General features: G+C 34.7%; 1 protein-coding gene across 15 annotated transcripts in view; it reads left to right on the plus strand.

The window, feature by feature from the left end:
• Positions 1-13,475, plus strand: part of Kdm6a (lysine demethylase 6A) — a 139,449-nt gene that overhangs the window by 102,717 nt on the left and 23,257 nt on the right. For 8 of the 15 annotated variants that reach the window (XM_075957984.1, XM_075957981.1, XM_075957983.1 and 5 more), the window contains 6 exons: positions 337-438; positions 1,318-1,713; positions 5,482-6,257; positions 9,503-9,632; positions 12,236-12,341; positions 12,940-13,145. In XM_075957984.1, the coding sequence (XP_075814099.1) occupies positions 337-438; positions 1,318-1,713; positions 5,482-6,257; positions 9,503-9,632; positions 12,236-12,341; positions 12,940-13,145 (1,716 nt within the window). The remainder of the gene's footprint in view (positions 1-336; positions 439-1,317; positions 1,714-5,481; positions 6,258-9,502; positions 9,633-12,235; positions 12,342-12,939; positions 13,146-13,475) is intronic. The other 7 variants (XM_075957987.1, XM_075957988.1, XM_075957991.1 and 4 more) reach the window with 1 other exon arrangement.

Genomic DNA, 13,475 nt, shown 5'->3' on the forward strand with positions numbered 1-13,475 from the left:
CAATGTTTTTTTGGAGCATTTTATCTTATAAACTTGAAGTGTTTTCTTCATGAACACTGAAAATTACTGTGTTAGTAAAATTTCATGTCCATCTCTTACAAAGATCACATTATAATAAACCATATTCAGATGAATGCTCAGTTCTTACTTTGGTTTCTTGAACTTTTTAAAACAAAACTTTTAAGATTGGAATTAGATTATTGTTGATCAGAAATCAGTGTCCAACCTGATAGTGGTTCTGAGTTTTTCTAATTAGTTCAGATAAAGGTTTCACAGATTTGTTAGCTTGTTTATTAGATATGTCTTTAATTATATTCTCCCTTTTTTTTCCCCTAGCACTTGGAACAGCTCCGTGCAAATAGAAATAATTTAAACCCAGCACAGAAACTAATGCTGGAACAGCTGGAAAGTCAGTTTGTCTTAATGCAGCAACACCAAGTGTGTATAGCATTTTCCCTCTAAAATTTGATAGAATTTTATGTACTTTTACTATAGCATCATTTCAGAACTCACCCATACTCATGTCTACTTATATTTGGTAGAATTTTGTGGTCTATGCTTCTTAAAATTCTAGGTAATGGAGTTTTTAAGAAAAGAACATCTACTGATTTAATTTTAAGCTTTTTTTATTACTTAATTCCATGGTATTTTATTTATGTTCTTAGTACTTAGTAAAATATATTAAACCTAGTTTAGGTTTTATATGTCTTCCTTAGTTTTTTTATTAATTTTTTTAAAATTTATTTTATAATTTGTGTTCTTTAAAGGATCTGTCATACTATAGATTCTCTGTCTTTATTATTATTGTTGTTGTTGTCTACTCAGGGTTGAACCAAAGGCCTTGTACATGTTAAAGGAGCTACCACTACTGCTAAGCTACAATACCCTCCTGTGTCCTGCGCCCCCTTCCCCCAACACATATAAGGTCTAAGTTGCTGAGTTGACCTTGAAGTTTAGATCCTTTTGCCTCGACCTTCTAAATAGTTGGGGTTTTAGGCCTGCTCCACTAGACCCACCTTAGAATAAAAATCTGATGTTCCTTGGAAGAAGTATGAATTTCAGAGTTTGTCATAGATTTCAGCTGCCCTTTTTTTTTTTTGTCATAACTAACAAGATGTTTCCTTAACATGAAACATTTCTGCTTTTCCTAGGAAGCTTACATATAGTTTTTTGTTTTTGAAGTCGATGGTTTTTAACCTAGAGAAATGAAGTGTTGAGATCAGATCAGAGCCTATGATTATTCATCTTTACATTCTGAGTCTCTCCCCTCTGGACTATACACACTGTATTTTTTTGCTTTTCATTTGTTCCCTGCAGATGAGACAAACAGGAGTTGCACAGGTACGGCCTACTGGAATTCCTAATGGGCCAACAGTTGATTCATCACTGCCTACAAACTCAGTCTCTGGCCAACCGTCACAGCTTGCTCTGACCAGAATGCCTAGTGTCTCTCAGTCTGTAGTCCGTCCTACCTGTCCTGGGCAGTCTTTGGCCAATGGACCCTTTTCTGCAGGCCATGTTCCCTGTAGCACACCAAGAACGCTGGGAAGTACAGACACTATTTTGATAGGCAATAATCACATAACAGGAAGTGGAAGTAATGGAAACGTGCCTTACTTGCAGCGAAACGCACCCACTCTACCTCATAACCGCACAAACCTGACCGGCAGCACAGAGGAGCCGTGGAAAAACCAACTATCTAACTCCACTCAGGTAATAGAAAGACTAATTGCTTTCGTTGACTTCTCATATAATAATTTGTCTTTATTTGGTTTGTGCATGTTAAGTGTTTGAGGAACTATTTTTATATGAATTATTTAGTTATACACTGTTGTTGCTGTGTTTCAATTCAGTTTATATGTATATATTTTCTTTCCTTGATAACATTTCCACAGATGGAAATAATTGGAAAATTTATTAGTAAAGAAAATAAATTGTATAACCGCCCATACCACTTCTAATTTATAGCGGCCTCATTAAAAACATGCCTATTTTTGTAGTAGTAGATAGTGATCAACATCTGTATAGAAATGGAGTATGAGAAAGAAAAGTCTAATTTTAAGCTATCTTGATAAGCAAGAATAATTGAGACTGGGTAAGATTACAGACGGTGGGAACTGATTGGGAAAAGAATTCAAGATTGAACCATAAGGTCCTTTTCTAATTTGCCAGACAGGAAATTAAAGAACTTTTAAGACTAGAATAAAGGATTGAGCTGTGAGGTATTGGGCATTGAGGAGAATATGAGCCATATCTTATATTTCAAGAAGGTATTGATCAAAGTATATATCATAAAGGACGTTAGATTTGTGTCTTTGTCAGTGAAGATGCATTGCGACCATGGCAATTTTTATAAAAGAAACCATTTAATTGGGACTTGCTTACAATTTCAGAGTCCATTGTCCTCATGGTAGGGAGCATGGCAGCACACAGATAGACATGGTAGCTGAGAAGAGTTCTACATCTATATCTGAACGCAGCAAGAAGAGAGAGTGCTGCTGAGCCCGGCTTCTGTTCTTGAAACCTCAGAGCTCACCCTCAGTGGCACACTTTCTCCAATAAGGCCACACCTACCCAAACAAGGCCTCACCTCCTAATCCTTTTAATCTTAAATTTTGTCATACCTTGGTGACTAATTTTGAATTTATGAGCCTATGGAGGCCATTTTTATTCAAACCACCACAATCCAGTAAGTCAATATCATTTGAGGTGACATTCCTGGAGTTGGGAAATTAATAAATGCAACCAAAATCCATACCATAACCTGTGTTGCACATTTCCTTCTTCTTTCTAATAGCCTGATGCTAAGGGTAATGTTTGTTTATTGCAGTTTTAAAGAGTAGAATAAAAATAAGCGAATACTGTGTTATACCAGATGAGTTACAAGGTCTGTTTGACTCTATACAGAGATGATTTGGGAACTTTTGAATAGGAGCAATTTCAGTGGATTGTTGCAGATGAAACCTAATTGTGTGAAAAGGTTAAAGGGCAGATAAAACTGGAGGTGGCAGATATGGATAGTTCCCACAGGACATTTACAACCATGTTGGTTATGCACATGAGGGAGGGGGTAGCTAAAGGAGAAATAGAATTCAGATTTTGGTTTTGTTCATATTTTAAATTAAAATGCAAAATAGCAGTGAAAGCTAATGGGAGACATTCAGTAGAGAGATTGACAAAATAGAGGAAAGAATTGCTCGATGAGAGGGTATGTTTTGGGAATTTGGTATCTTTAAACATTAAAAGATTGTTAAGGACAACGTGAAACTTCTGTAAAAATGCCTAAAGTATAATTGGCAGTTACGTAAATTGGAGCCTTTGTTATGCTTATGAAGTATAGTTCTCTTATTTTTCTTCCCCTCTACATCTCAGGCTTGCTCAATTGCTGAAATTTTCAAAAATACTCAATCTTATTTTAGAAATCTGGTAAACATTAAAATAAAACAAGAAATTCTATCTGATTGTGGTGACTCATGCCTCTCTAATCCTAACCTGAAATCCAGGAAGCTGATGTAGGAGGAACTCAAGTTCAGGATATCCTTGCCTATGACATAGCCGTCTCTTTTCCGGGAAACAAATACTTGACCTGATCCCAATGATTTTGCAGGCCAAAAGACTTCTTCTGTATGTCACTGAATGGCAGGGTGTCCCAGTCCCTCATGCTCAGTGCCTGCAGGAGCCTTACAGTATAGTTGTAATGAAGTAAGAAAACTGTCTAAAAATGTTGAACTAATTCCAGGTAAAAAGTTTCCCTCCTGGAGTTGCTTATAATACCGCAGCTGGAGAGCTTGAGCCTCTGATGTTAGTATGATAGATTAGGCAGGCTTTAAAAAATTCATTATATAAACATTTTCTGAATTTGTAATTTAAAATGCCTTGATGTACAGAGAGATGATTAAATATTTTTGTCACGTTTGCACTTTATAATAGTGTATTTGTTGAGAAGCCTCTGACAAATATTAAATAGAAATTTGGTTCACCTAAGACTTTCTTGGGTAGCTTAGTTATTGAAATATTTGTAACTTATTTTTAATGAGAATTTTCCCATATAACTTAAAGGTTTTTAACCTTTTTGTTTTGTTTTGCTTTTTTGTTAGACAAGATGTCATATACTCCAGCTTAGGCTGGCCTCCAGCTATCTGGGGATGATCATCCTGTGTCTCCCTCCTGTGTACTGGGACTAAAAATGTTGGCTTCCACACTCAGCTCTATGATTCGTCTTTTAACTGATATTATTACTGAACTTGTAGTTGCTTACTTGATAATCTAATTATACTCTTCAATATCCTAAACTATATTCAACTTGTAATGTTACTGGATTTTGTTTTGTGTTTTGGTAAAGTTCTTTAATACAAACATTACATTTTCATTTTTTAAGCTGATTTCAGGGTTATGGTTGCTTATTTTTACTAGGGATTAAATTTACTGTTTAATGTATCAATAGCTAATTTTTATTCCTTGATGGTTTATTATTGCCAGGTTAAATGTTACCTGTCAAAAAAGTTCTCAACTCTGCTATTAAAGTCATTCTCAAGTCACAATATAGTCCTAATTTCTTTGTTCAGTTACTAGGGATGTAAGATAAAATATATACTTATAATTGAATGAGTCCCACACATACTGTTTTTATCTGAAATTACAACAATTTTGAAACTATGAAATTATTGATTCCCAATTCCATTGTTAATTGTGTGGCTGAAAAATTAGCATTTCCATTTAATTTTTTTGTCAGTAAAATAAAATGAAAATTGTGATATTGGGGGAAATTTTCAGGTAAAAATTAAACATCTTAATCTCATTTATAAGATAAAAATTCCACTAGATATATTAAGTGATCTTCTTCTGTACTTAACACTTTCATTAACTCTAGTATGCTACCCTGGCAGATATTTCTCAAAGGGTTTAACAAAGTTCATGAAAATTGCAGCTTATCTCTAAGTAATTGGCTTAGACATATGATTTTTTTAAAAAAAAATACATAGGTTGAGTGGGTAAGAACTTTTTAATAGTGTCTTTAAACAATTTTAGTAGCTTTGCTCTAGAGGATAGGTGCTTTAACATTAGTTGTATTAGAGAGGACTATATATACAGTTACTTTAAATATATAGTAACTTTGAAGCCAAAATAAATTTGCTTCCTATAGAATTAATCTCTTAATAGATCACAGACCCATTAGTTGGTTTGCCATATTTCTTGTTTAACTATTAATGATATTGTATGTCTGTCCATGTTTGATCTTAGGAATGAAAGTACATGTTTTAAAACTTAAGTTAGCATTCCTAGTGCTTTCTGTAAATTAATGTATGCCATACTAATTAGGGAAATTCTTTTCGCTAACTGTAAGTACTTTTTTGATAACTTTAGGAACTGTGTCAAATTATACAGATAATTTTCCTTAGTGACTTTTACCTATAATACTTAGAATTCTGTGTATGCTCTTGAGTTTAACATAAGATTTAAACTGTCTATTTTTCTTTTTAGGGGCTTCACAAAGGTCAGAGTTCACATTTGGCAGGTCCTAATGATGAACGACCTCTCTCTTCCACTGGGCCTTCCCAGCATCTCCAGGCAGCTGGCTCTGGTATTCAAAATCAGAATGGACATCCCACCCTGCCTAGCAATTCAGTAACACAGGGGGCTGCTCTCAATCACCTCTCCTCTCATACTGCTACCTCAGGTGGACAAGGCATTACCTTAACCAAAGAGAGCAAGCCTTCAGGAAACACATTGACCATGCCTGAAGCAAGCAGGCATACTGGAGAGACACCTAACAGCACTGCCAGTGTTGAGGGACTTCCTAATCATGTCCATCAGGTGATGGCAGATGCTGTTTGCAGTCCTAGCCATGGAGATTCTAAGTCACCAGGTTTACTAAGTTCAGACAATCCTCAGCTCTCTGCCTTGTTGATGGGAAAAGCTAATAACAATGTGGGTCCTGGAACCTGTGACAAAGTCAATAACATCCACCCTACTGTCCATACAAAGACTGATAATTCTGTTGCCTCTTCACCATCTTCAGCCATTTCCACAGCAACACCTTCTCCTAAATCCACCGAGCAGACAACCACAAACAGTGTTACCAGCCTTAACAGCCCCCACAGTGGGCTGCACACAATTAATGGAGAAGGAATGGAAGAATCTCAGAGCCCCATTAAAACAGATCTGCTTCTAGTTAGCCACAAACCTAGTCCTCAGATCATACCATCAATGTCTGTGTCCATATATCCCAGCTCAGCAGAAGTTCTGAAAGCTTGCAGGTTAGTGTGGGAAAGTTAATCACAGAGTGAAAATGTTTGACAATTTATCTGATCAAGATCTGGGAAATAAAAGATAGTGTAATCAGTCATCTAAAGTAAAAACTTGGAAGGTTGGTAATGTTTGAATGAAACTTCTGTAACTTAATCTGAGAGGGTGTTTCTGAACGTGCTATTACTGCCCTCTACTGGTTACTACAGTTGCTGGTTTCAGTGTTATTGTCTGCTCTGGGGATGGAAATGAGACTCAGTTAAATCACATTTGACTAAAAAACAAGGCCTTGAAGAGCCTATTGTTTATTTTAGTTTTGGACTCACTAAATGTTAGACTAGAGGTAGACCTCAACAATCATCAAAGTTAGTCTCTAGTTTACACTTCATGATTCTACAAGAAATTATAAAGGAAATAGGAAGAAGTAAGGAACAATAGAGATTAGGGCAGCCTGCTAGCCATTCATGAAAGGAAAAGCATATTCATGTTAGTTTTGGAAGGCTAAACCTTCAAACTTAGAGGAAAATTAGTCTCCTAAAGGAGGAAAAATACCTCATCATCAAAGGATCAGTCTGATTGGCTAGCACCATCTTTCTGTAGTATTTGGAGATAGAGATTCTTAATGGTCTTTTCATTGTGCATGGCACGTTTAAGTTTTCTCCTTGACTTGTATTTGTCATCCCCTGTGTATGAATAAATCTTGAATGTTAACACTGTTTGGAATAATCACAAAAAGGAATTCTGCATACTTTTCTACTACATTAAATTTTAAGTTGAGGCAGTGATGTAGGTTTTTAAAGGGTCTTCATTTGATTGCAAGTTTAATCAAAAAACAGAAAATAAGCATTCTGTAAATAGAAAATATAAGCATTGAGTCTGTTGACATTGGCCACTTAATATAACAATTTTATTTTAAAATTTGAAACAATTCCCATTTAACTGCCAGTACTAGTGTGTCTTATTTATTATCTAAAAGTGTCATTATCTTTTCTGCTGTTTAGATTGTTTTATTATACTGTATCTTGGATCTACCATTAGGTGTTTGTCACTAGTGAATTGTTTATATAAAATTGAATTTTATTTTGTAGAATATGTTGCTTATGGGTAACTTATGGGGAAGAATTAGTTTAAAGTAAATTTGCTACTTATTGGGAAGAATTTCGTTTAAAATAAATTTTAATTAATCTTAATTTATCACTTCAATTGTGACACTGGAACTTTAATATACTAAAGTTTTTTTTAAAAAAAATTGAGTTGAAGTGTTTAAATGTCTTCTGGCCTGTGTTTTATCATACATTGATTGTCATTATTTTCTGTCAATTTTTTAACTATCAGGTGGTTACTTTTATATTTCTTATTATTTCTTTGTTTAGGCCATCTTGCTGGTATCATTTTCCTGAGTGGCCTACAACATGACAACTACTGTCACTAATCTTAACTGTTTTTGGTGGGGAGGTGGGGGTAGGGGAGACATGAGCAGGCTCTCTCTGGCCTTGAACTCTCTCTGAAGACCAGGATGCCTTGCCTCTGCCACCTAAGTGCTGGAATTAAAGGTGTGCTTCGCCACACTTGACCAGTCCTAACTTAATGTGATTTTTTTCATGTCAGCGTTTAACACATTAGATCTCTAAATTTAAAATAATAAATAAATCATATAGTAGGGTTCCTGAACATCTAAAATTCGTTTTTTAGAAATTTTGAATTTAGAGGCATTAGTCTTTTTGTCTACAAGTTACTATCATTCACTTCAACATTGAACCCCTTTAAGTGTCCAGCTCAATAGCCATAGCTGACTGGAGACACAATACCTTGATTCCTTTCCAGTATGCTTATCTTCTGTCTGCCTCTCCCTTGACTGATCTGCTCTCTGCCCTCCTTTTCTAGTTCTCTTTCTACTCTGCTAAAGCAGGGGCTTGTCCACTCTCTCTAGACACTCAAGACATTTATTTTAACAACAGCAACAAAATAAAAACAGGGAGAAACTGAGATGTCATTTAAAGGGGGGGGGATGATTCTGGAGCTATGTTATGGCCCACAAGTTATGAGCAATGTGAAAGAGCAGTTTTTGTTAATAAAATTTTATGCTATGGAGTACCTAGTTGATTGTATTTTTTTAGTGTGTTAAGGATGATGCTCTTTTATCTCATTTTTTGTTGCTGATGGGGACATTAGGACATTCACTTGAGTATATTCTAATAGTTTTGTATTAAACTTAATTTATAAAAGCAATTTTGCCTCATAGATATTTTGTGTTATAAGTAGCTAGATACACCAAAACACTGGGTTATTTCAATCAATCTCGGCATGAATTTGTAAATGATGATATAGGAAGTCACTTCTTTATGTTGGAGATCAATCTTCTGAAGCTTAAAGAAAAGAAATTTTGTTTACAAGTAAGGGGGTGTTAGATTGATAGTAGCCTGTACTGGCATAAGGCTTCCAGAAAGTCACACAGGCATGGCATTAGGAGACCTGGGATCTATGGTTTAGGAGCTTTTTAGAGAAGATTTGAAGAATATTTGGTTTACTCACAGAACACTTTACCATAATTTCTCTACTAAGTATGGTTGTTCCAAAATGGGAGAAAACTATTTAAAATGATGTGTTTTTTGAATCCTCTCTGTCGCCATCTTATTTCATAACTTTGCTTTCTACTTTTCTGTCCACTTTGGATTATTAAGATGAAGTTTCATTATTTCTGGCTTAAGGTGTTCTAAAGCAGTGCTCAGAAGATGACGTGAATACCCGGTATCTTAAGTATCTACTAAGATTATGAGTGTAGTTAAGTAGGAAATGTTTATAGTCTCTTATAGATGACTGTATGCATCTGTTTTAGAGAAATTTCTGTCTGTTTCAGACTTGCTTTTAACAGGCAGATAATTTTTAAAGCACAGTAAGAAACTAATTAATATGACCTATTGGGACTTTTTCTTGGTTGCGCTATATTAACCTTGAATGGGAAAGATTCTGATGATAGAAAGGAAATTACAACTTATTTTTGTATTTAGATAAAGAAATCACAAACAAAATAAGGAATGTTTTCTATGCTCCATATGTGCGTTTATTTTACTTCAATGTAAGATATAGGAATCAAAATAAGTATTTGCAGAAATAATTTTCCTTGTTCCCACTGGATCCAAAATTCATGGATTTATAAAAATGCCTATTCATTTAATTAGAAGTTAGTTCAGAATTTTTTTTGCCTTCTATGTAAATGTAAAGCTGATTTTTTTTCTCCTTTTTGTTATTTTTAAAGGAATCTAGGTAAAAATGGCCTGTCTAACAGTAGCATTTTGTTGGATAAATGTCCACCTCCAAGACCACCATCTTCACCATACCCTCCCTTGCCAAAGGACAAGTTGAATCCACCTACTCCTAGTATTTATGTGAGTCTGAATTGACTAAATTTCAGCCAAACCAATGTTTACTTTTAGTTGTCTCTTGTAAAAATCTTTTAGGTCACCATGGATACTCTTTAGCAAATATCACAGTTATTGGCAGCAGTGTGAATATTAAGCAACAACATAAAAGATGTATTGAAAAAGATTTTATGCTATTTTGCAAATGCCTGCTCAGTTATTAACTATGATTATATTAGAAAATTTAGTTTCTTGCTTTTTTTTTTCTGTGCTGGAAACTAAACCCAGGGCTTTGCATATTCTCGTCAAGTACTTTATATAGCATTACTACTATATACCCATTGTTCCTCTCTGACTATAGGCAGGACTAGAATAAGGGAAAAATGCTTTCTCTCCCTTAATTTTGAGCAGTATTAAACCAAAGCTACTTGGAATTATTTGGCTTTTTTTTTTTTTTTTGTAAACTGGGTTTCAAATCTACTAATTGTTGGACCTTAGCATTCATTCTGTTTAATACATATGCTAAAAGAAATACCTTCAAATTAAACAAAGCAAAAAAAATGTAAGACATTTTAAGAATGTGGTCTTTGGAGCTGGAGAGATGGTCTTTGGAGCAGTTAAGAGCACTTGTTACTCTTCCAGAAGGCCCAGGTTCCGTCACCTATACCTACATGATGTTTCAACCACCCATAACTCGCAGGAGACCTGATACCCTCTTCTGACCTCCATGGTACCAGTCATTCACGTGGTATCTATATACACAGGCAAAACACTCATATACATGAAATAAGAATTAATTTTTAAAACCAGCATGCCTAGATTTAAAAATTATATAATAATAGGTAGATATGTGTCACCAAAAATCTTTGTAAGCTATTTATCATATTTAAAACTATCAGTTTTTTCATATATTTTTTTATCTTTCTCTGTTTGTTTGTTTTTGTTTTTTAGTATTTTTGTTTGTTTTTTGAGACAGGTTTTCACTTTAACAGCCCTGGCTGCCCCGGAACTAGCTCTGTAGACCAGGCTGGCCTAGAACTCACAGAGATGCGCCTGCCTCTGCCTCCTGAGTTCTAAAATTAAAGGCATGAGCCACCACTGCCCAGCTATAAAAGCAATTCTCAATTGTGTTTTTCACAAATAAGTCCTGCTGCTACTATATTACTATCTTCCTACTACCTTCCCATGTGAAAGAAAAAAATTAAATACACAAAGTTATAGTGATATAGTTTAAATGGCCATACATCTGTGAAAATGATTTTTGAATTTGCTCGAGAAATTTTGATTTCTTCCTGAGTTTTTAAAGCATGACAAAATTTACCATCTCTTCCCTAACTGAGTATATAGTTAAGTAGTGTTAAACACACTCATGTTGTTGTATAACCTTTCTTGAGAATTTATTTTCTGGCCAGTGTCTAACCATGGAACATCCTCATTTCCTTAAGCCCTGGCTGTCACAATTCTGTTTTCATGCATTTCACTACTTTATATAATGGAACCACTATTTTTTCTATGACTAACTTATTTCATTTATTATGACCTCAAGGTTAATCCACATGACAGGATAATCGATCAGTCAATTAACTTGGGTATTGTGCTAGTGTTAGTATGTTGACAACATAATGCAACTATTATACCACCAAACTCTGTCTCTTTTCTCAGTAATTGTTTCATTTGTTGCCTGGTTTCCTCCTCCTAGGGATGAATCCTAGGCTTTTTTAGTAGTCTACCATTGAGCTTCATATTCTATCCTTTAGCAAGCTTCCAATCTTGCCTGATAAATTATTTACCTAAGTTCATGAGTAATGTTACATAAGAATGTATGGAATCATACAGACTCTTTTTAAGATTCTTTTTTCTTATTTTTAATTATGTGAATGGAAGATTAAGTGAGTGTAGGTGATTACATGTAAGTGTAGGTGTCCCCAGGAGCTGGAGTTACAGGTGAGCCATAGGTCTGGGAATCAAGGTCAGGTCCTTTTTCTGCAAGGGCAATAAGTGCTCATGACTGAGCCGTATCTCCAAGCAAAAACAATTTTATTTTTGGTCAAAGGGACTCTATCACTTTAACTGATCTCGAACTTAGAGATATGCCTATTTCTGACTCCTGGGTACTGGGATTGAAGATGGCTGCCACCACTCTCAGCTTCTATATAAGATCTTTTAACTCTTTTACTTTTTGGTTTTTCAATAGGGGCAGTATTGAAGATAAAACCCAGAGCCCCATGGATGTCAAAAACACTATTATGAACCTACAACCCAACTTATACTTTGATTTCTTGCTCTCAGGGATGCTGGACTGAAGGCCTTAATGGAGGCTGAACCAATCTCCCTACTCTTGCTCGTTGTTTTTCTTCCTTTTTAAGGTCCATTTGTACTTAAAGCACTTTGGTTTTGAAATTTAAATGTAATTTCTGCTGCATAATTTGTTCAACATGTAGTACACAAAAATATATATGGTTACTTACTATCTAGTCATAATTAAAACCAAATGCAAAAGTACTAGAAAAATAGAAAAGAAATATAAATGCATGAAATAGAATAGATTGATAAGCAGTGAATCTGAGACATAATATTTAAGTTAAAAGCTCTGTTTTCCTGAGATGTAACCACATATTTTAATTTTACAGTTGGAAAATAAACGTGATGCTTTCTTTCCTCCATTACATCAATTTTGTACAAATCCAAACAACCCTGTTACAGTAATACGTGGCCTTGCTGGAGCTCTTAAATTAGGTACGCTTAAGGAAAAATGTTTTCTATGCATGCTGTCTTTTAATCTTTTAAAACACCAGTAGAGAGTATCGTTACCACCCACTACCATTCACATACACATTTTTATTCTAATATGGATGGAGGATCATGATTAATTTTACTTGAGGTTCATGATTTGAGTGCATAATGGTGATGATGTTAGTTGCTGGCAATTTTTTTTTAAATTTAGCTTTTACTTTTATCAAGTTTTATAATAGTGGCTTATGTTTACTACCAGGAAAATTTTGAATATAAAATGTAAGTGAAATTTAGTATACTCTTCAAATAATGTACTATAGCCCCATTGGTATTTGCTAGTGCCCACACAGATTAAGTACATGAAAAATTTGATCATTGGACTCTTGACTCTTTCTTTGTTGGAACACCATGAACATTGGGAATACCTTGGCCTTCAGAGTGTATAGATGACCTAGTCAGTTTTTAGGGGAACTTGGATATATTACTATAAAATGCTTTCTCTTTTAAAAGAAACGGTGAGGGGCGGGAGAGCTTGTTGGATGCATTTTTGCTTTGCTTTTGTTGACTTTTTTTATTTATTTATGGCTTACTTGTAATAAAGACCTGGGACTTTTCTCTACTAAAACTTTGGTGGAAGCTAACAATGAACATATGGTAGAAGTGAGAACACAGTTGTTACAACCAGCTGATGAAAACTGGGACCCTACTGGAACCAAGAAAATCTGGCATTGTGAAAGTAATAGATCTCATACTACAATTGCTAAATATGCTCAGTACCAAGCATCCTCATTCCAAGAATCATTGAGAGTAAGTGTTTGCTTCCTGGAGATTATTTTTAGATATTTTAAAATTATTTCATTTTGAAGTTTTGAAAGTAGATGTCATCAGATTATATTATGTTACATAAAACATAATAATAAGTGCTACCCAGTTTACTTAAAACAAACCTGTGAGTTGATTCAGTAAGTATTGTTCAGAGAGGGAATTACTGCCTAGTAAGATGTTTCAACATTACTAAAATCAGGTATCATAATGAGAGCTTTATGAGTCCTCCCACAAACTGGAGATAAAACATCCACAGAAGTGAGTTTGAAATATTACTCTAATACTGCCTTGTGCTGATTTGTTTGTTCATAT

The sequence above is a fragment of the Microtus pennsylvanicus genome, chromosome X (assembly GCF_037038515.1).
Source record: "Microtus pennsylvanicus isolate mMicPen1 chromosome X, mMicPen1.hap1, whole genome shotgun sequence".
In the NCBI taxonomy this organism is placed as follows: Eukaryota; Metazoa; Chordata; class Mammalia; order Rodentia; family Cricetidae; genus Microtus; species Microtus pennsylvanicus.